The 22305-nt window shown below is 37.6% G+C and overlaps 3 protein-coding genes across 6 annotated transcripts in view; 2 read left to right on the top strand and 1 right to left on the bottom strand.

Annotated features, from left to right (window-relative positions):
- mtf1 (metal-regulatory transcription factor 1) overlaps window positions 1-7884 on the top strand; it is a 19994-nt gene extending 12110 nt beyond the window's left edge. For all 4 annotated transcript variants that reach the window (XM_032518939.1, XM_032518936.1, XM_032518938.1 and 1 more), the window contains 6 exons: window positions 1575-1708; window positions 2144-2221; window positions 2414-2507; window positions 2589-3256; window positions 3697-3766; window positions 4444-7884. In XM_032518939.1, coding sequence (XP_032374830.1) covers window positions 1575-1708; window positions 2144-2221; window positions 2414-2507; window positions 2589-3256; window positions 3697-3766; window positions 4444-4922 — 1523 coding nt within the window. In that variant the 3' untranslated portion in view covers window positions 4923-7884. The remainder of the gene's footprint in view (window positions 1-1574; window positions 1709-2143; window positions 2222-2413; window positions 2508-2588; window positions 3257-3696; window positions 3767-4443) is intronic.
- A 2050-nt stretch (window positions 7885-9934) lies between these two features.
- yrdc (yrdC N(6)-threonylcarbamoyltransferase domain containing) lies at window positions 9935-14691 on the top strand. Its single transcript, XM_032519593.1, has 6 exons — window positions 9935-10205; window positions 10984-11179; window positions 11962-12076; window positions 12187-12306; window positions 12838-12968; window positions 14271-14691. Exons 1-6 carry the CDS (start codon window positions 10034-10036, stop codon window positions 14338-14340), a joined length of 804 nt encoding a protein of 267 aa, XP_032375484.1. The 5' UTR covers window positions 9935-10033; the 3' UTR covers window positions 14341-14691.
- A 1399-nt stretch (window positions 14692-16090) lies between these two features.
- Window positions 16091-22305, bottom strand: part of LOC116691725 (glycoprotein endo-alpha-1,2-mannosidase-like protein) — a 17840-nt gene continuing 11625 nt past the window's right edge. The window contains exons 3-4 of the mRNA XM_032519583.1: window positions 18958-19034; window positions 16091-17599 (exon numbers count right to left, since the gene is read on the bottom strand). Of these exons, the coding sequence (XP_032375474.1) occupies window positions 16963-17599; window positions 18958-19034 (714 nt within the window). The 3' untranslated portion in view covers window positions 16091-16962. The remainder of the gene's footprint in view (window positions 17600-18957; window positions 19035-22305) is intronic.

Genomic DNA, 22305 nt, shown 5'->3' with positions numbered 1-22305 from the left:
TATAATACTATCAATCCAGGCTAACGTGATTGACAGTGACTGCATTTTGCTTCCTCTAAATTTCAGGTTGTGGTCGACTAGTGGAGCCAGCTTGTTAGTTTGATAAATTGATCAGATCTGCATGTCATGCGCACTAGCAACAAACTCTGTGTATCTAAGAAGTATTAAATCAGTATAAAAGACGTTAGATCAGACACAGACTTCTGTTGTGGATTAGTGTTATGTTTCCAGTGTTGTGGCTCTGAACCGTAACGTTAGTTGGGACAGACGGACTCCTTGTTTCTTTAGGCTAACTATATTAGCTGGCTGGAAGCAGCTTTCGGTGGGTAAAATGGCCGGGAGACATTGTGATTATGTTGCATTAATCAGGTGATTTAGTTTGTATTTGCAGCGAACATAAAACACTGACTACTGTAGCTTCACTGACTACCCATCAAAACTATGCGCATCACTGTGTCAGCGGCAGTTGCTGCCTACGGTACTTTTCTACACATGGAGAGCCTCACTTCCCGTAACAATAACCCCGTTGGACTAACTTCACATACACAAGTTGCCCACATGGCTACTTGTCTTAAAGGGGAAGGGTCGGATGGTAATAATCAAAGGAGAACGCTGGAAGTTTACTTTTTTATCAAGCAGCAAAAAAGTTTTAGCATCAACATCGCAAAGTCCTGCGATGTGAATATTGCGCATGCGCACATTGCGATGTCAATGCTAAAACACAATATTGTTCAGCCCTAGCACATGCACACCATTTCCAGTTATTCCCCCAAGTTTCATGTTTCTAGCTCATTCCAGCTCATGGTGTACTACAACTTTTTTCCTCCTTACATGATGGGAGACGTAGTAGCTTTATGATAAGATAGTGCTGCTCACCCTGCCAAGGCCATAGAGAAAGTAAACAGACAACACATGTTGTCTGTGCTGAGATTTGGGCACCCGCAGTATCTTTATTTACTTTGAAGGTTCAGCTAAGCGTAACACCTCTAGCATGAGTTGACAACAGCATGAGGGACAACACCTACAAAATTGTGACTTTTGAAGGGAGGTTGGTAACGTTAGTTAACATTATCCGTTTACTTTAGCTAGGCTGCTGTAGCCTTCATACTGTATGAGTTATGTCAATCATTACACAATTGCCACTGAAATAACTGCTATTAACTGTTCATTCACTATATAAAAACCACTATGTGTGGAGGAAAAAGTGTGCAAGGCTGTCGTCGGATTGGAAGTTGATCAAGAGGCTCCTTTGCGGTTGTATATTATTCAGTGGTGCGCGGTGGTTTATAAGAAGAGAAGCTTCTTTGCTCGGAAATTAAAATATGTACACAGTGTTGTTAATTTTTGTGTTGTTAGTTTTTTCACTCAAAATGATATGTTGTATGCTTATGAGTCACATCGTAGCAGGTTAGCCTAAGGCATGGTCTAAAACTCTTTTACATACGTATTTTTCCAGACGTCAATGGGAGAAAATATTTGGAAATCCATTTTCGGAACCCTAGGTCTCTCGGAGGAGGAGCTAATAGAGCTCTTACCTGTCCTTATGCTTTCCATTCTCTGTCCTCATTCTGTAGGGGAGAAGCCATTCAACTGTCCCAGTGATGGCTGTGAGAAGACGTTTAGCAGCCAGTACAGTCTGAAGAGTCACATCCGAGGCCACGACAAAGGACATCCCTTCACTGTCACCCTCACCCATCCGCTCTCTGAAGTGAGTCACAGTGCAGCAACTTTGTCTCTCGATGTTGGTACATGTTGTCCACGCACAGCTTGAGAGCAACATGACACTGTGGTAGTGATAATATTAATTTTATTAAAAACTAAATCTACATATCTATATGATGTGGACGCATGCATATGTCTACAACAAGGGGTTCACACTACACTGCATTAACCACCGTACATTGAAAAGTTATTTCGAAAATTGTTTAGCTTTAGACTTTGCTTGTCTTCTTCACAGGAAAAGTACTTTTCTATGCCATTGTCATTACTTGCCAGTTTAGCTTTTGTGGTTAATGGTTCCTTTCAAACAATTTTGACATTAACATACAATAGGTGTTGTACTCTTTTCCAATATCGTTTCCCTACAATGATGTGCTTGATCCTTAGCAAGTTTAATTAGGTCCAATTCCTCTGTTAATTACAGGACGCAAATCACTCGCTGTGCCTCAGTGACTTGAGCCTCATCTCTACAGACTCAGAGCTACGAGAGAACATCCATAATGTAAGTCTGGACTTTGCTTCAGCTTTGTCAACCAGACAGTGGATTGAAAATGTTGAGCAGTTGTCCAGCTGGTTACGATGCAAATTACTAGGCAGCTACTTGACACCTAAGTTTATCCTTTGTTTATTTAGAGACAAAACAAGAGTTTCTGGCTGTTGTGGTAATTAGTAAAGTCATTTCATTGTATTACAGGCTCACAATTTGGACCTCAGCAATGTGAAAATCTTTGAGCTCATGTTCCAGAGTCCTGAAAATAGTGTCAGCCAAGATGATGCCAATCCCAACGGTCAGTGCATTTTGACACCCAACAGCTTGAATTGTATTGAATGTTTTTGTTCACTGATGGGAGTTTGTTTTTCTTCCTCAGAGAGCCTTGCGGAATCCTTCAGCCTGGAGACGTCTACCCGGTCGGTAATGCCTGATGGATCGTCTCTCATCTCTTTCTCTCTCCATCCTACTTCATCACCTCCCTGTCCCCACAAAACTGCAGTCATGGAGGCTCCTTCCCAGCTCAGTCAGAGCACTTCCTCTCAGGCCTCCACCCCTGCCCCTGTCCTCACCACTGTCAGCTCCACGCAGCCGCCGCCTTTCATGCAACTAACCGGGCCTCAGCAGATCTCTGACGTGCCTGCCCAGGCTTCTGTCCAAGCGCCAAACAATGTCACCACCCAGCACTTTGTGGCACTGCCCCCCACATTCCTGTCATCAGATAGTGCCACCCAGACCACACTTTTACCACCAGCCATCTCCACTCCTCCTCCAGTGGCTCCAGCACTGACCACCCCAGCACCAGGCACCGCACCTATTTCTGTTGTTGCTGCCACCGCAACAGATGCTCTGGCAGCTGTTTCTCAACCTGTGCCTTTGGCCAACATCCCTGCCCCCAACCCAGGCCATGGTTTGGCTAACACCCCTGCCACTATCACCATAGCTCCCACCCCAAACCTGCTGCAGCCCGGCCTGGTCATGTCGGACCAGAACCTCCAGTGGATCCTCAGCAGTGCTGCCAACAGCCAACAGAACCCAGAACAAACCGTGAGTAATGCATCCATACAGAAATGGTGATGTGATTTTTACCAGCCCTAATTTTGTGATTTGTTCTAACACATCCTTACATGCATTAAGTTAGGGATTTCTTGCATGTTGTCTTCTAATCATAAGTGTGTTCATGTGGGAGGATTAGCAAACAACATGCCACACACTTACATAATTATGCAAAAGCCTAATTTAACAAATATGTAAACTAAACCAGTGGGCATAGCTAAGACAATGGTCAGCACTGACTCTGTATTTACAGTAAGTGTAGCAAAGGCATAGGTGTTACTTTGTCAATATTACTTTTAATAAAACACAGACACACCATAATTATCATTTTAATACGGTTAGAAATCTGGTGCAAATCAACCTCATAGTACTAGCATGTCCCCAGCTTTTTCTATCCAGTTACAACAGTGATGTTTAACATTTGTTTGCAGCCACATCAAGGAGCTCCAAAAGTGGAAAAAGTTTTCTTCACGACAGCCATACCAGTGGGAGGAAATGCTGGTAAGTCAATGGGTAGTAAATTACAATATATTTTCATGTTCGGGACATTGGCCAAAAGACTGTAATGAAATGATAGATTTGTGTTGACACCCAGTGCAGTGCTTAGCTTTAATTGGATTCATTAGATAGTAGAGTGGTGTCCAGTAAGCTCCACTAACATACAGTCCCAATGGTTTTACTATCCAAAGCAGTTCCAAGATGCTGACACTCAACTCATGCCACTGTGCTAGAACAGTTAAAATGATACAATATTTAAATAATACAAATGACAAGTTAAGGCACAAGAACAATAACCTAAAAAATATTCAGGATAGGAAAAGAACAAGTGTTGTCAACTTGCGATTAATTAACCTCTTGTTTCAGCTTTTTTATTATCCACATTATTTTCTTTGAAAGAGTCATAACTAAGCATTTCTGATTGGAGTTTTCGTTTAAATGCTGAGAAGGAACAAGATATAAACTGCTTTGAAAGTTGATGGAACAAGTTTTCCCTCAGTCACATTCTTCTGTTTGTTGACATCAACTCTGCTCTCTTCTCATTCAATAACTGATCAATGCCAACTTCTTACTGAGCAGTTTGTAATTTAATTTTGAAAAGCTTTGCAGGACACTTGGAAAGCAAGTGTGTTTTTTACTTCTGGTTTTCAATGAACTTTAAATTGTGTCTCTGTTTTTAGGCAGCTCAGTCCAGCAGATCGGCCTCAGTCTGCCTGTCATCATCATCAAACAGGAGGAGTCCTGCCAGTGCCAGTGTGCCTGCAGGGACGCTGCTAAAGACAAGGGTTCAAAGAGTGCCTCTTCCATTGTTTCAGCCCCAGCACAGCCGCAACCCCCAGAGCCCCCTCCTCCCCCACTATCGCAACCCCCAGAGCCTCCACATCATTCAGCCACCTCATCTTCTTCATGCTGTCTCCCTGAGTTGTCCTCTAAGGTGAGTGAGGTGAGGCAGGAGGCACCCTCTTCTTCCTCCTACTCAGCTCAGACAGTCTCCTCGATAGGGAGCAGCACTGCCACAAACCCTCCCTCGTCTGGTGGGTTAGCCAATATGGATGTCTCAGACTTCCTTTCCCTGCAGAGCCCTGAGACAACTGGCAACATTGAGGCTCTGCTGCTGGTCGCTGATGACTTTAACATGGCCACTGATGGCAATCCTTAGTAGAGATGCCTTGAGTCTGGCATCATGTGTTTGTTGCACCAACTCATCCACAGGCATCAAGTCCTCCCACGTTTCGAGTCATTCGTGTATCAAACCCCCTGCACCTGCAGTGCATTCTGTTCTGTATAGCATTGTTTAACATTATACTGTGTGTGTGTGTGTGTGTGTGTGTGTGTGTGTGTGTGTGTGTGTGTGTGTGTGTGTGTGTGTGTATATATATATATATATATATATATATATATATATATATATATATATATATATATATATATATATATATATATATATATATACACACACACAAAAACTATGACTGTTTCTGTTGATTCATTGCAGTAGTTGAGTTTAAAAAAAGGATTAGTTTACTTAATGAGATTTAGCAAAGTTAATGAATGCAGAGAAAAGGCAGTAGATCCTTTATCAACATAATCAAACTGTATATAATAACCCCTCAATATCCACCCTGAATTGATTGAATGAAACAAATGAGTGTTGTCTGATCACTGATAACTTAGAGTTCCATTTTCCTGATTTGAAGATCAGACACCTGAGCAGGAAAACAAATGTGTCTGTATATGCTTGTACTGTACTAAAGGTCCTAACAAATGCTCAAAGCTGGTATGCAACTGACCAGGAAGCACTGTATTAGAGGAATTTAAATTGTATTGCTCCTAGTAGGAATTTGAAGCAGTTTGCCACATAGCCCCCCCCACACACACATAGCTGTCATTAAATATGAAGTGATTTCCTCAGTATTTTTGTTTTCTAGGAAGACTAGTGTAGTCCAGAAAATGTGATTATTATTTTTTACTTACAAAGTTATTTACTAATTGAGAAAAGAACCTGTGATCCAATCTGTCTGTCTTAAGTGAAATCAATAAGTTGCCTATAACTTAAACTAATTTAAAATTGTACATGTTAATTTATTTAAATACTTGATTCTTTCATTATACTGATAATACTATTATCTTCAAGATAGCAGAGAAATCTATTAATTTATTCCAATCACTTGTATTTTTAAGTTGAGTTTTTGTTACTGACTTGCTTTTTTCTTTTTAAAAACGTAATGATATTGCTAAAAGCAAGTTTGAGAAAAGATGATTGTAGACTGCAAAGTGGAAAATTTATTCTTGATCTGCTTGTTTGCAAAAATGAAACCGTAAGGAACTACTGTCAACATCCCATGTGTTATAGGGTTGTGACCCTCTCAGGGATGCATCAAGTCATAACTGATCCTGGTTCCATTAATTTGTTACTCAGACAAGTTTTTCTCACCAGATGCCCCACACTTGCAGTCGCCCTACATTTTGCTGCACTCTTCCCTGTTTATTGCACACTAACTTGTAAAGTGAGTAATCTGACAGCTTTTTAGCTGAGGTGCAGCACCACTACATACTTTTTGTATACAACTGCTGTTAAAGTAGCATTTAAAAGATGGTGTCCTGGCGACAGTGTAAATACAGTACATTTTAGTGTAAACATTTGAGAAACTTGTAGATTATTCTAGAATTTGTATTTTTGTAAAAACTTTTGAATTACTGAGTTTGGAGCTAATGTATAGCCTCTACCCTTGTATTTTTCCCCCAGTCACATTTATGCAGATGTGTTTTTGCTGTGTTTAGTTGAATAGTTCTTCAAGCAGCTGGGCTTTTGTACAGTCCCCAAAGTAAGAAAATATATGTAACACATAGCCTCCTGCTGAGAGTACAATTTAACAGTATTGTTTTACATGGGACACAATGCAATGATGATTGAACAAAGGCATTATGCCCTGTATACTAGAGTGTAGAGCTACTTAGCCTTACAACAGAACTGTTTTATGAGCCTCCTTGCCTTGGCAGTCTCTGCTTTAGACAGACTTGCCATTAACATGCCAACACACTCATTTTCACTGAGTCTCTGGCAAACTTTCCAGCAGCAGATCACAATAAGGCAAAAGCATTGAGACAAAAAAGCGTGTGCTTTTCCTATAAATTATTGTTTTGCAGCTGTCTGTTTGGAAAGTCATTCATTGATATGCAGCATAACTGATGTGAGTCTACATTTAAATTCCAGGTTGTGGGATCAAACCAAACTGACATGCATGTTACATAACTCATGCTTGGCTTTATTTTTGCCAACATTTAGGAGGTGCCAAGAAGGCAGTTAATAAGTTGTAAAAGGCTCCAGTCACACCGTGTGCTCTAAACCATTCCACATATGCAGTATGAGAGATCAGGAGTGTCCCTACTTGGTTCAATTGTATTACAAAAAATGTTGATCATTTACTCACCCTTTTCTTGTTAAGGCACTCTGAAATTACTGCCAGAAATTAAGTTCATACCATCTATATATATATATATATATATATATATATTATACATGCATACTGTCAAAAAAACAAAACTATGCAATTTTATGTGCGGCATTCACCAGTTTAAATACTGACTCCAAGACGATATGTATTCCTCCCTTTGTTAAATGATACTCTGCCACAACCTTATATGCGGAACTCAAGAGGCAAAAGTTGCCTTTCCATTGCCTACAATGTTAAAAGCATGTTTCTTGAACTCCAGTATATTGCATTTCACATTTGGAGTGGTGTTCCCATGAATGTGGCAACACTGCAATCTTTCTACAATCTGTTTAAAACCAACTGGATAATTTTAAGTAAATGATTCTGTTTTAAGAATTATTTTGGTCAAGTGTAAGCAAGTTGTTTCATTTGGGCTAACTCCATTTGTGTAATCATCTCAGCCTTTCACATTTAAAATTTGATGTGGGTTATTATTTATCATCACTAATGAGTCAAAACATAGTTTTGTTTAATCAATAGGCAGAAATGGTTTGTGATGTGACCCAAGTTTGTCTCTGTAGTTTACCTGAAATGCTCATGTCAGCAAATTACTGAGACATTTTTTTGGAAGCAGCTTGATCAGTGTTTTAGATCAAGAAAGATTCTCAATTGGGCAATATTTAAAAAGAAACCATATGCTTCCAAAGGAATGTCTTACACCCAAAGAGTGACTTAATTCAAAGTTTAGTTTTTTTTTTTTTTTTAAAGAATGTATAATGTGAAGTTTGCTTATGCTTGTTTCATATAAAGTAACAATACATTTCTGAATTGAGAGCAATATAATACTAATAAACCCTTATCCTTGTCACTGAAATGTTAGCTTCTTCTGCTCAATGAAGTCTTCAGTTTAAATTGGCAGACGATCTTTAATTTGTTTAATTATAAAAATGGGGGAGGGAGGGGAATGGTTTGTTCCACTTCTGGTCACTTCCTCAGTGGTAAGGACACATTCTGGAGAGATTTTCTCTGTGAGAAAAAAACAGATTAACGGTTAAAAATCTGCATTAAATCCCAAATGCCCAAGGACAGAAAAGTGAGCTCACCACTAGAATATCACTTAGATCTTTCAAGTCATTAGAGACTCTGGTGCACAGAGTTATTTGCTCAGACAGGGTCACCAGTCTGTCCTCGGTGTCCTCCAGGTTCTGTGGAGGATATAACTTGTTACTTGCCAGTTAGTTTTGTCAGACATTAAAAGGTTAACGTGGCTGACCTGTCTGGCCCGCGAAACGCCCTCATCAGGCTGCACGGTCATTGTGTCTTCTGTACAACCTGCAACCGTTTTACAAACATACTTGGAGAAATAATAACAGCTAAGTTGAAAATATGCATGTTTTGTTACCTGTGTTCGAAGCCATGACCATAGCCCTTTTCTTTTCCCCGTGAACTCTGTATTTCTTTATCTGTGCCTTGTGTGTTTTTTTAAGCAGTTACTGATAGGTGATGTCAATTTCCACAATGAACCTTTTTCACAAACAGTTTAGCCTTGTCATAGTAGGAAAACCACAGCTGAAATTGATAACCTTAACGATGGCTCAATTCCATTAAATGTCCCAGTAATCTGTTTTACTGAGTCAACATGCACAGTACCAGGGGCCTCTCCTGAGTGGAATGCGGCCATCATTAATGGTATTGGATACACCTGTGTTTTTCCTAGTCTGCCATGTGAACATTTCTTCCGTAAAAAAAAGCCTATGAAGAGAGCAGGCAGGACAAAAAATGAACTTGTTAGTAAAGAAATGCTTATTCTAGATATTGCATATTTCCAAAACACAGCATTTAAGGAGCGCCAACCCCAGACTAGAATATGTCTTCATATATATAACTAAATTATTTTATACCAAACTTTAGCAGTAACATTGTGTCAATGGTTCGGAAGTAAATAAAAGACAAGGGGAATACAAAGTAATAAATCAAATGGTTCGACTTTCACAGACAATTATCTTGTACAATTAAAATATATTTAAGAGTTTTCAAAAAGGTTGCTAGCGATTTGGATTGTTTGAAAACCATGTTACCTTTTGTATATTTTTAACATTTTGATGGCTACTTTCTTGGATATGAGATATGCCTAATAAAAATACTTCTAGAGACAGACATAAAAACCTTTTTACCTCAAGTCCACAAAAAGAGCAATAATATATGGATTTTTTTCTTATTGCGTGAAATGTTTTGTTCAATATCAATATAATTTAAAATTAAAAGACATAATCCCCCGTCAATTCTCCAACGTCTGAAGTTCTCTCTCTCTCTCTCCTCCCCCCCCCCCATATCTAGAAAATAACGAGGTTTTTTTTTATTATCATCTAAACTTTACAAACATGTTAAACATTTATTGAACAGTTTGGCATTAGAAAAAAATAAATAAATAAAAAAATGTTTATTATACAGTAGCTTGAGGAAAAAAAAGGACATATAAATATAAATATGAATACAAATAAATCAAATTTAGAAGAGTGGATTAAAACATGAACATCAAAAACATAAAAACACAATACAAAGACAAGATGAGATGGGCTAAGGCTATATAATTATAATTCCTTAAAATTGCAGTAGATCAGCTATATAGATAGTTTTCTTCCTATTAATGATATGGATGGACTCGCAAAAGTTTCGAAATTCACTCCTGAAGTGTTTAGAAAACAACCTTCCGCTGGCCCAATCAGGAAATCCGCGTCATTCTTTGGGGGCGTAACCCGGAAGATAATTGTTATTTCCGGGTCAGACGACAACATGCTCGCCGGCTGTGAAATTAAAAATCCGCCGCTTTGGTTTTATGAAGTCCGTTTGTAACGTCGCTGTTGAATTAATCAAATCCAGAAGGGCTCACAGTTCAGCCACAGCTCGTCGACTCGGAGGAGAGATGTGTAAAGAGCTCAAGACCAGAGTGCTGCGCATGTTGCCGCCGAGCTGCCACGGCCCGTCTCTTCCTCAGGAGGACCACACAGGTTAGCTAGCGTTAACATTCACGGCAGAAGTGCGTGTGCTTAGGCTTAGCTCTCAATGACTGATAGATGTTACTGAATAAATATGAACGGACTGCCTGTCAGTGACGTTAGGTGACGCAAACATATCACTTGCAGCATGTTAGGGTTGGAGCCATGCTACATGCTAGTAACTGGTGCACTGTAACTTTTATTCTTGTGTTTTACCGTTTTTTTATTGCTTATGATTTTTAACTGTTTGTACTTGTGTTTTATCTGTTTAACTGATTTTGTGTAAAGCACTTTGAATTGCCCTGTTGCTGAAATGTGCTACACAAATAAAGCTGCCTTGCCTTGCCTTGCCTTGCCTTGGTAATATGCGAGAGGCTGCTAGATTTGCTTAACTCACCAGCCTGTGGCAGGTGGACCGAAAAGTCCATTTCTGACCCTATTTCAGATTTTGCTGACATGCATGACATGGACATCTCCCACTTTGATTTAAAGACTATCCTTCATCAGGCCCACAGCGGGGATTAGATTAGTAAGTGTTTTAATAAAAAGGACATAGTGCAAGAACAATAGGCATCAGTTAGAAGAAAAAAAAATTCACACACACACACTCACACACACACAGACAGTACAGCCCCCCCCCCCCCCCCCCCCCCCCCCCCCCCCCCCCCCCCCCCCCCCATCAATTTACAATGTACTACTGACCTGTCTGATACAGTGTTATTGAAAGTTGCGCATATACATATATTTTCTTCCCCCACGGTTTTTAGTCCTCCTTATTTTTGAACTTCAGATGTTGCTGAAATCCTGAGTTGCACGGTGAAGGCTCTTAAGGAGGGTCATGTGGTCGGTGTACCCACAGACACCATCTACGGCCTGGCATGTCTGGCCCAGAACTCTGAAGCCGTCAGAAAAACCTACGACATCAAAGGACGAAATGGACATAAACCACTGGCCATCTGTGTAGGAGAAATCCAGGATATCTATAAGTAAGTGAACGTACGTGTGTCTGTCGATTTTTCCACCAAAGGATGTTGTTTTAAGGATGGTGAACATGAGCGTGATGAGCAGGGCCACACGGAATCTACGGATGGAGAATTCTCCGCTGATTTTGAAGAAAAAAAATGTCAGATTAATCTCAGAATGTTAGAACACGTCCACCACAAGCAGAAAACGATCCACAGATTTTCATTTTGAAATTGGTGCTGAAAACTGTAAAAAACAAAACAAAACAGAACTACAGTTTGATATATATATATATTTTTTTGTATTTTAAAATATCAGTGGTAACTCAGTTTCTTCGTAGACCTACCATTAGTCATCCACAGATGTGTCACACGTAGTAGAGGCAGAGATACGGTCTCCAGGCCAACAAGACTTTACATTTCGAGTGACCCGGTATTTATTAATTAATTTGCAAGGTTATGATTTGATTAGATTCAACTTTATTGTCATCACACATGTACAGGTACAATGCAACAAAATACAGTTTAGAGAGTTTAGAGAGCCTCCGAGCCGCAGCTAGTGAAAGCGCCGCCACATGCACTCTGATGTCTTTACATCAAGGCATTTGTAAGTAAATCCCACATTTAATAAAGAGGAGATAAAACAGACTCGCGAATGACAAGCTCTTGGATTAAACCTAGAACGGTACAGAGTTACAATTTGGAACTGTGCCATAGTATCCAAACTTTCTCAGATAGTGACTCGCTGTACCACCGGTTTTAAAAGCTCTGCTCAACTTTGCCATTGTTTTGGTTTCCATGGACAGGTACTGCAAGGTGAAGGTGAAGGAAGCGCTGCTGGGTGACCTGCTGCCTGGTCCCGTCACTCTGGTGTTGGAAAGATCTGAAGCACTGAACACAGATCTCAACCCCTTTACTTCAGTAAGCCCACTCAATTTGGACTGGATATTGCTAAAAATAAAACTGCAAACAAATGGTTCATTAATGAACGTCGGTCGTCTGTCGTTGCTACGTGTCCGTGTGCCCCTCAGCTTGTAGGCGTACGTATCCCAGACCATGCCTTTATGAGACGCCTTTGCCAGATGTGTGCTGAACCACTCGCACTTACCAGCGCCAACATCAGCTCATACACGAGCACCGTGGCCGTAAATGTAAGTGGTAAAATAATACATGGCAAGTTTAGAGAAACAGTTTGACATTCACTGTTTCCCAGCATCTTAATTCAGATTGATGTCTCTCCTTGTTTTACTGTATCTCTTTGTCATTAAAGTTTACAAAATTATCCTTTTTTCATAATACCCTGCATGTATCTATATGATTCTTACTAGTATAATGTTACTGCTACTACATTGCACATATCTGTGCATTTTGTTCAGACATTGTTCATATTTCATAGCCATATTTATTCTGCTCTCAAAAGGTAACTGCTAATACACTGCACATATTTATATTTAATTTATATTACTCTAAACCACATCCTGGAAACCAACTGTACACTGCTGTCTACACTGCACTATATTTCTTGTCCTGTCTATACTCGTATCACGTTGCACTTTTTTGCTCTTTTTGCACTTCTGGTTGGACGCAAACTGCATTTCGTTGTCTTTGTACTTATACTCTGCACTATGACATTAAAGTTGAACCTAATCTAGTCTTTTAATACTGCTGTTTTCCTCCTAAAGGAGTTTCAGGAGCTCTGGCCCAAACTAGCTCTGGTGGTGGATGGCGGACCAGTAGGAGACAACAGCCGCCTCGGATCAACCGTGGTGGACCTATCGGTACTTGGGAAATACCGCGTCATCAGACCCGGCTGGTGGGTTCATGCTGTTACTTACTTAGCTTTCAGTTGCTGCAGTTTAGTGTGTCCTTGTTCAAATGAAGTCATATCCACCAATCATTTCCACAAAATAATTCACAGGAGAATTAAAATTTAAGCAAAGAAAAACAAAACAAGAAGGTGGTCTAATATGCTGTTAGCATATCTTTTATAATTGCACTGTAAAATTAATTTAGCATTAGGTGTATTCCCATTTTTCCTATGATATATTCTTCTTCTTCTTCACTATTTGTCAATATATAAAATAAGTAAGCGTGATAAAGGTCACATTATACCTCAATGCCGCAAAAGAGGTCCGACAAAGGATATGATGGCTTAGATTTTGGTCATAAATAAATATTGATCAAAGCGATCTGTACACGATTCTCTGAGACGGGTCCTGCAGTTTGTCATCTGGTAGTGTAATGTGAATAACAACTCGTGCGCTTCCAAATACATCTCCTGTGTCCCAAATCCATCCAAACTACTGATTCTAGCTGTTTTTTTTTAGGATGCAGTGTGTTCACAGTGTAAAAGTGACAAAGCAGACAGTATGAATACTACAGTCAGTTTTTGAGTAAGAGTATGGAAGATGCTTACAGGTAGAAAATATTTATATAAATTGTGGGTGGTGGAGAAACGGCAGCAAAATCAATTTGGATAGCAAAAAGTATTAAGTGTTAACTTTTGGGGGAAACATTTTGATGACTCTTTTTGTAGTTTAATTGGCAGTAGCTCTTAAAGTTGCAGTTTGACACCTTACGTCTGGCATTGCTGTTGACATTTTAGAATATGCTGAAATAATATACTATGACAAGTATGTAGTACAAACTGTATATAAGTTGTATTAACTGTAGTATGGATTTGGGACACAGTTGACTGCCTGTGCAAATTTGTAGGGCAACAAAGAGAACCCATTCTGCAGTCGTACAGCCTTCAAATGACGTGAATTGGAGACAACGACTATATGCAAAACTGAAGTGTAATGTAGTGTTGTGATTGTGCCTTCCTGTTTACTACACAACTCGGTGAGGAGGGGAATACATGCACAAAGGATTATGACTCCTGGAAATAAGTCAAGTAAATGTAGTCAAGTGTGTACAGTCACAAAATGTAAATACTCAAGTAGTCAGGGCTGTTTTTCATTAACGAGCAGACTAATATCTGGTTTCAGCCGCAAAGGGGTGCCAACAATAATAAAATACTATGTAGAGTAGTTAATTGCATTGTGTTCTCCCACCTTTACTGTGACGGACGCTTGATGCATTAAATGAAACATGACTGTAATTCTCTTTTCAGTGCCCTTTCTTCTACGGTTAATGTGCTGGAGCACAAATATGGACTGTCAGAAGACTCGGGGCAAGAATGACCTTTTGAACTCTCTACACTCCAAAACACGCGCTGAGACGCCCAGCCGGCGTTGACCTGGGGCTTCTCAGAAAAGATGAATCCTTTTCATGTTGACATGGAAGAATGAATCTTTTTCAGGAAGTACTAGAACTCAGGAGCAACTTGATTGCTGTTTTTTTTTTTTTTTCTCTGGTGGCTGCTTTAAGGGTTTTAATAACTGTTGAACATTTTTTCTGCCTTACTATTGGTCCAATATTACGGGATTATGTGGGAGTGTCACAGTTCTTTACCATTTATTCAGAATTACAGAAAAAGGATCAGCTGTGTAGTATGTGTATGTATGGATTTTTTTTTTTTTGTTGCATAAAATTAAAACTACCCTCTTTTGTATTGTCAAAGCAATGTGGCTTAGCGGAGAAAACAATGGTTTGGGTTTTTATTTTTATTAATTTAACAGTAAGTGATATCCTAAGCACCTATTTTATGGCCTGAATAATTCTTTGTAATAAGGGATGGGTTCTGGGAATTGCGTGGACTATACATCAAACTTGTCCAAAACTATTTATTAAATTATAAATCCCCTGTTTATTTTACCCACAAGTCAGTTAGCACTACAATTGGTCACCTGCTACGGTTACAATGACTGGTTTATGTTGTAGCTTAAACTACAGTACATTACATTTCAATGTATAAAATACTGTAATATTTCAGACTTGCACATTGCCCAAGTTGATACACGGCATGAAATTCATCCGCCAGCCTGCATGTTAAACTGGAGCATTTTTTACATTGTCAATGCCCGATGTAAACTTACGATGGAAGTCAGTCACAATAAAAGTTTTGTTTTTCAGTATCGCAGTCTTCTTCATCCATCCATCTCCGTCCTCTTATCCGGTATCGAGTTGCAGGGGCAGCAGCTCCAGCAGGGTACCCCAAACTTCCCTTTCTCGAGCCACGTTAACCAGCTCCGACTGGGGGGGATCCCGAGGCGTTCCCTGGCCAGGTTGGAGATATAATCTCTCCACCTAGTCCTGGGTCTTCCCCGAGGCCTCCTCCCAGCTGGACGTGCCTGGAACACCTCCCTAGGGAGGCGCCCAGGAGGCATCCTTACCAGATGCCCGAACCACCTCAACTGGCTCCTTTCGACGCGAAGGAGCAGCGGCTCTACTCCGAGCTCTTCACAGATGACTGTGCTTCTCACACTATCTCTAAAGAAGACACCAGCCCCCCTCCTGAGGAAACCTTTTAGCCGCTTGTACGCTGGATCTCGTTCTTTCGGTCATGACCCAGCCTTCATGACCATAGGTGAGGGTAGGAACGAACACTGACCGGTAGATCGAGAGCTTTGCCTTCTGGCTCAGCTCTCTTTTCGTCACAACGGTGCGATAAATTGAATGTAATACCTGCTGAGAACCATGGCCTCAGATTTAGAGGTGCTGATCCTCATCCCAGCCGCTTCACGCTCTGCTGCAAACCGATCCAGTGAGTGCTGAAGTTCACAGGCCGATGATGCCATCAGGACCACATCATCTGCAAAGACAAACAATGAGATCCCCAGCCCACTGAACTGCAACCCCTCCCCACCCTAACTACGCCTTGATATCCTGTCCATAAATACTACAAACAGGATTGGTGAAAAAAAACAACCAAGACAGTCTGATTCATGCATAAGGAAATATTTGAGACATACAGTACATCTTTATTTTTAGGTGTCTGGAAGTAATGTGTTTTTGAAGAAAATAAAACTAGCAGAAACTACTCAGACGTGTCCTTCATAACCAAATAGCATAGTTTTATTCTTAAAAGTGAAAGTACTTTTTACTTCAATAGACAGTAGGATTTTATCAATTGAAATCACACAAAGATAAAGCAAAGTGATCTAGCAAGTGGTACAGTTTTATTCAGACACTCAAACATTGAGCCTCAATCCTAACTTTTTAACTTCTGATTCTGTTGTTTTTGGTTAAGTGACAGAAGCTTGTGTGTGCCCGACATGAATGTGGCTTTCCTTAAAGGGAATTACACGCAACAACCTTAAGGCCAAGTTTAGAGTTCCTATACTTTAACAACCTGTCTGACTTGCTTTACTTTGCTAAATAGATTAACATACTCTGACACTGAATGCCTTTGTTGGTTAGCAACAAATCCCAAATGATACAACATCCTACTGAAAATGTTGTGTCAAACCAAAATGTGTAACAAAATAACACATTTTACTCTTTAAGCAATAGTTTTACCTATTACAAAATAAGCATTTGCTTTCAAAGATCAATATTAGGGTCTCATTCGACTTGACAGCCAATTGTGAATGAATGCAAAACCATGAGTGTCTGGCCATTGTAATCAAATATATTATTAAACTGCAGAGAAGGAAACAAGGATTATACGTGGGCTACGTCTCAGGTCATTCAATTATGTGGTGACAGTTTTCTCGCCGTGTTTGAGACAATCCATTAAGTTGCATTAAGTGAACAAAGACCATTTGACCCATTCAAGGACTCTGGGCTGTCAATGGAACAAATTCCCCAGAATAACCTTTTAATAATAACTGATCTCTACATTCATTTCTCTCTCTTTTGTTTCTTCTCCTTTATGTGTACACACACTTGTGCATGCTGTTTCAAGTCTGATCAATAAAAGCTCACATGAGCCACTGCTCCTTCTCTTTGTTGAACTCCTCTGCCCAGCGGCGGGTCAACTCCAGGTAGTGATCGGGTCCATGTGGCTGATAGTCCAAGTACACACGGGTCACCGTTTTTTTGGGCATCGCCCTCTCTATCTGTGTCCCCTCGTGCCATTCATTAAAAGATGTAATAGTGACAACGTCTGGCCTCACATTCAGCGCTGCCTGCAGGGCCGTCTCATAGTAACGACCGTTCACCCTGTTGCGCATGTTGTGGTTGTTCCACGGCCGGATGCTGGTGTCGATATAACCAGGTCCGACGCTGGGGATGAAGAGGAGATTGTTGCCGTCACAAAAAGCTTTGATGGCCTTCCAGTTCTGGTGAGAGGAGCCGAAGGAGAAACCGTTGGAAGCAAAGTAAGTGTACATGCCATCAAAGCCACCTGCGAGGATGTCGTGCTTGTGACGCTCCTCCACAATCAGGGCAATGAAGATGGCGTCATAGGCTGAGCCGCGCACGCTATGGGAGCCTGTGGGAGTCAAGAATTCAGACCAGGACTCAGGAGGAGTCAGGTAGGAGTCATAGATGTAGAATAGGGGAAGACTTTTCCCTGTGCTGGAGCTAAACTTGTAGAAGGCTCCATGTTCACTGTACCTTTGAAGACAACAATAACACAGTCAATTATTGCTTTAATAACGAGTCAAGAGGCTGCTATGTTCTTTACAGCTCTTTACTGATAATTTTCCAAGGCTTGACAGCAAAGCAGTGGGGCTAAAAAATGCTTTCTCCCAAGTCTGTTAGTAGAGAAAAGACCATGGGGAACTTTAATTCAAAGGGTTTATGCACTGAGGAGCATTATTGTGGTCAACAAGTGTCAGTACAGTCTGTGCAATATGACAATTGGGACATGAGGATAACGAGGAAAAAAGCTTGTGCTGAAAATTTAAAGTGTTTATTGTCTGGGAAGACCAAAATCAGTAAGATTCTTGACAATGTTCTCGTTTTGGATTTTTGGTGACAAGTAAATATTATTTTAACCTAATGTCATTTATCAGGTTTGTCCTTAGCAAATTTAATAAAAACTCTGCAGATATTTTCAGAATGTGCTTTCATGGACAAACATGTTGGTCGAGGGAAAATTATGACCGAATAAATGTGCTAGATAAAAGGCTAGAAGCTTTTGGACTCTTCATTGACAACCTACACCATCACTATAGAAGCAAAATATGAAGATTTGCATTTCTATTTCTTATTAAATTGCTTGGAAACTAAATATCTTTGGGGTATTTGGGCTATTGAGTTTGTATGTATTTGACGCATGTTCCTTTTCAGAGCAAAAGTGATGTTTAAAAATTTGGAAAAATTCTTTTGCTTCAAAAACATATTTGTTGTTATGAAAACTGGCTTTATTTAATCAGAAATTTGTTTTTAAACGTTTTTTAGTTTTACAAGTTTCCAAGGAGGGCTGCCTTTCCTAGATTTTAAAATATAATTTCAGCCCTTTTTTTGTTACACCCTCTATCTACATGGTTCAATCTTGGATCTTCAGTCTTTTGGAAACCAATTGAGGAGAATTTGTCGCTGCCTCACGGACTGCAGGACCTAGTGTATTCCAACATACCATTGAAAAAAGTCAACTTACATTTAAATTTCATGTCTTCTCACAACTTTCCGTACTATAATGAAATGTGCATGCAGAGCCTAAATGGCACAATCACTACCAAATATTCAAAAAAATGTCACTTCTTTAGGGAAATATACCGTTATCCTTCCCACACTAGAAAAATACTTTCTGGTTTTAGTTTTGGATTGTCCTACATTGTATGTGTGTGTGTGTGTTTAGGGGGATGGGGGCTGGGGGGAAAAAAGAAAAGAAAGGCCTAAAACTGTGATGTGTAATGTTGTTAATCTTGTACTTTTCTCAATAAAAGTTTTGCATCTTTTTCGGTTGTATTTCTTTTGTACATGAAATCTTAATGGTTTTCTATTTAAGTTGATCGAGAGCAGCCTACCTGTCAATGATGTACTTGATGTTGTCATGCACACTCTGGTCGTTTCGTCCTCTGTATGGTTGGATGTGAAATGCAACCTAGAAAAACATGCAGAAAGTCATGTGCCTTGTTAGTTTTTTTTTATTCATTATATTACTGTTATTAAAAAAGAAACCACGGTCAGCACTCACAGATAACATAGTATGTCATAAGAATGTTAAAAATTCTAAGTAGAATATGTCATAAAATGTCAAAAACATCTTTGTATAATATATCATAAAATGTAAAGAGTCAAAATATAGTATTTTTAAAAAAGTCATAGTATAGTGTGTCATAAAAAAATCAGCATAGCAAAAGTCATAGTATAGTACAGTATGTCATAAAAATGTCAAAGAATCATAGTATATCATCAAATGTTAAGGTTAAATCATAGTTTAGTATATAATATAGATGTCAAAAGTCACAGTATAGTATTTTATAAAAAGTCATAGTATGTATGTTTTAAAAAGTATGTAGTATGTAATATAGTATGTAATAAAATGTCAAAAAGTCATTGTATGTCATATTGTTTTTAAAAGTCAAAGTATGTTGTCCAAAAGTCATAGCATACTATGTCATAAAAATGTTAAGTCATAGTGTAGTACATAATTGATTCAAAAGTAGTAGTATAGTATCTCATGAGAAGTCATAGTATAGTAGGTCATAAAATGACAACAAATTCATAGTATAGTATTTCATAAAAATGTAATAAAACTAAAATAAAAAAGTCATAGTGTAGTATGTCATAATATAGTATGTTATAAAAATGTCTAAAAGTCATGGTACAGCATTTAAAAAAAAAAAATTCCAAAAAGTCATAGTCTAGTATGTCATAAAAAGTCATGTCATAATATAGCATGTCATGCAAAATGTCCAAAAAGTCATAGTATAGTATGTCATAAAAAGTCAAAAACGTCCTAGTATAGTATGTCATAAAATGTCAAACAATTCCTAGTATAGTATGTCAAAAATTAATTTTATGTAATAAAATAACAAAAAGTCATTGTATGCAATACAAATTTCAAAAAAGTTAAAATTCATAATAAAAATTTCAAAAAGTCATAGTATAGTACATCTATAAAAGCATAGTAGAGTATGTCATAATATCGCAGTCATAAAAATTTAAAAAGTCATAGTATAATATGTCAAAAAATCCAAAAGAGTCCTAGTATATATGTCATAAAAATGTAAAAAAGTGATAGTATAGTAGTTATAACTTTTTTTAAAACATAGTATAGTAAATCCCAAAAAGTCATAGTATGACATAAAAATTCCAAAAAGTCATAGTTTAGTATATCATAAAAAGACATAGTATAGGTCATGAAAATTTAAAAAAGTCAAATTATGTTATAAATTTGTCAAAAGGTCACAGTATGTATGTCATAAAAATGTCTAAAAGTCATAGTATTTTGTGAAAATTTCAAAAAGTCATCATATAGTACATAATAAAAGTCATAGCATAGTATGTCATAATATAGTATGTCATAAAAAATGTCCAAAAAGTCATAGTCTAGTATGTCACAAAAAGTCATGTCATAATATAGCATGTCATATAAAATGTCCAAAAAGTCATAGTATAGTATGTCATGAAAAGTCAGAAACGTCCTAGTAGTATGTCATAAAATGTCAAACAATTCCTAGTATAGTATGTCAAAAATTCATATTATGTAATAAAACATCAAAAAGTCATTGTATGCAATACAATTTTCAAAAAAGTTAAAATACATAATAAAAATGTCAAAAAGTCATACTATAGTACATCATATAAAAAGCATAGTAGAGTATGTCATAATATCGCATGTCATAAAAAATGTCCAAAAAATCTTAGTATAATATGTCAAAAAAATCCAAAAGAGTCCTAGTGTAGTATGTCATAAAAATGTAAAAAAGTGATAGTATAGTATGTCATAAAGTCAGTATAATATGTTGTAAAAGTCATAGTATAGTATGTCCTAAAATGTCAAAAATAGTCATAGTATAGTATGTCATAAAAAGTCATAGTATGTCATTAAAATGTCAACAAAGTCCAAGTATGTTATAAAAATGTCAAAATTTCATTGTATCAAATGTCAAAAAATTATTAAAAGTCATAGAATAAGTAAGTCATAAGAAGTAATCATAGTATAGTATGTCATAAAAATGTTTAAAAGTATTTTGGAAAAATTTCAAAAAGTCATCATATAGTACATCATATAAAGTCACAGCAATAGTATGTCATAATATAGCATGTCATAAAAAAAATGTCCAAAAAGTCATAGTATAGTATGTCATAAAAAGTCAAAAACGTCCTAGTATAGTATGTCTAAAAATGTCAAACAATTCTAGTATAGTATGTCAAAAATTCATATTATGTATATAAAATAAGAAAAATCATTGTATGTGATACAAATTTCAAAAAGTTAAAATACATAGCAAAAATGTCAAAAAGTCATATACAGTACATCATAAAAACTAGTATAGTATGTCATAATATAGCATGTCTATAAAAATTCTAAAAAGTCATAGTATAGTTTGTCATAAAACGTCATAGTATGTCATAAAATTTCTAAAAAGTCAAAGTATGTTATAAAAATGTCAAACGTTCACATTATGTTCATAAAAGTTATAAAATTTCCATAAAAGTATGTCATAAATGTCAAATGTCATAGTATAGTATGTCATAAAGTCAGTATAGTATGTTGTAAAAGTCATAGTATAGTATGTCCTAAAATTTAAAGAAAATCCTAGTATAGTATGTCAAAAATTCATATTATGTAATAAAATGTCAAAAAGTCATTGTATGTAATAACTTCAAAAACATCATAGGATGTCATAAAAATGTAAAAATAGTCATAGTATAGTATGTCATAAAAATGTCTAAAAGTCATAGTATTTTGTAAAAATTTCAAAAAGTCATCATATAGTACATCATATAAAAGTCATAGCACTGTATGTCATAATTTAGCATGTCATAAAAAATGTCCAAAAAGTCATAGTCTAGTATGTCATAAATAGTCATGTCATAATATAGCATGTCATACAAAATGTCCAAAAAGTCATAGTATAGTATGTCATAAAAAGTCAGAAACGTCCTAGTATAGTATGTCATAAAATGTCAAACAATTCCTAGTATAGTATGTCAAAAATTCATATTATGTAATAAAATAACAAAAAGTCATTGTATGTGATACAAATTTCAAAAAAGTTAAAATACATAGCAAAAATGTCAAAAAGTCATAGTACAGTACATCATATAAAAGCATAGTATAGTATGTCATAATATAGCATGTCATATAAAAATTCTAAAAAGTCATAGTATAGTTTGTCATAAAACGTCATAGTATGTCATAA

The sequence above is a fragment of the Etheostoma spectabile genome, chromosome 6, assembly GCF_008692095.1.
Source record: "Etheostoma spectabile isolate EspeVRDwgs_2016 chromosome 6, UIUC_Espe_1.0, whole genome shotgun sequence".
Lineage (NCBI taxonomy): Eukaryota > Metazoa > Chordata > Actinopteri > Perciformes > Percidae > Etheostoma > Etheostoma spectabile.
The sequence above is the reverse complement of the archived record's forward strand: the minus strand, read 5'-3'. Positions and strand labels throughout refer to the sequence as shown.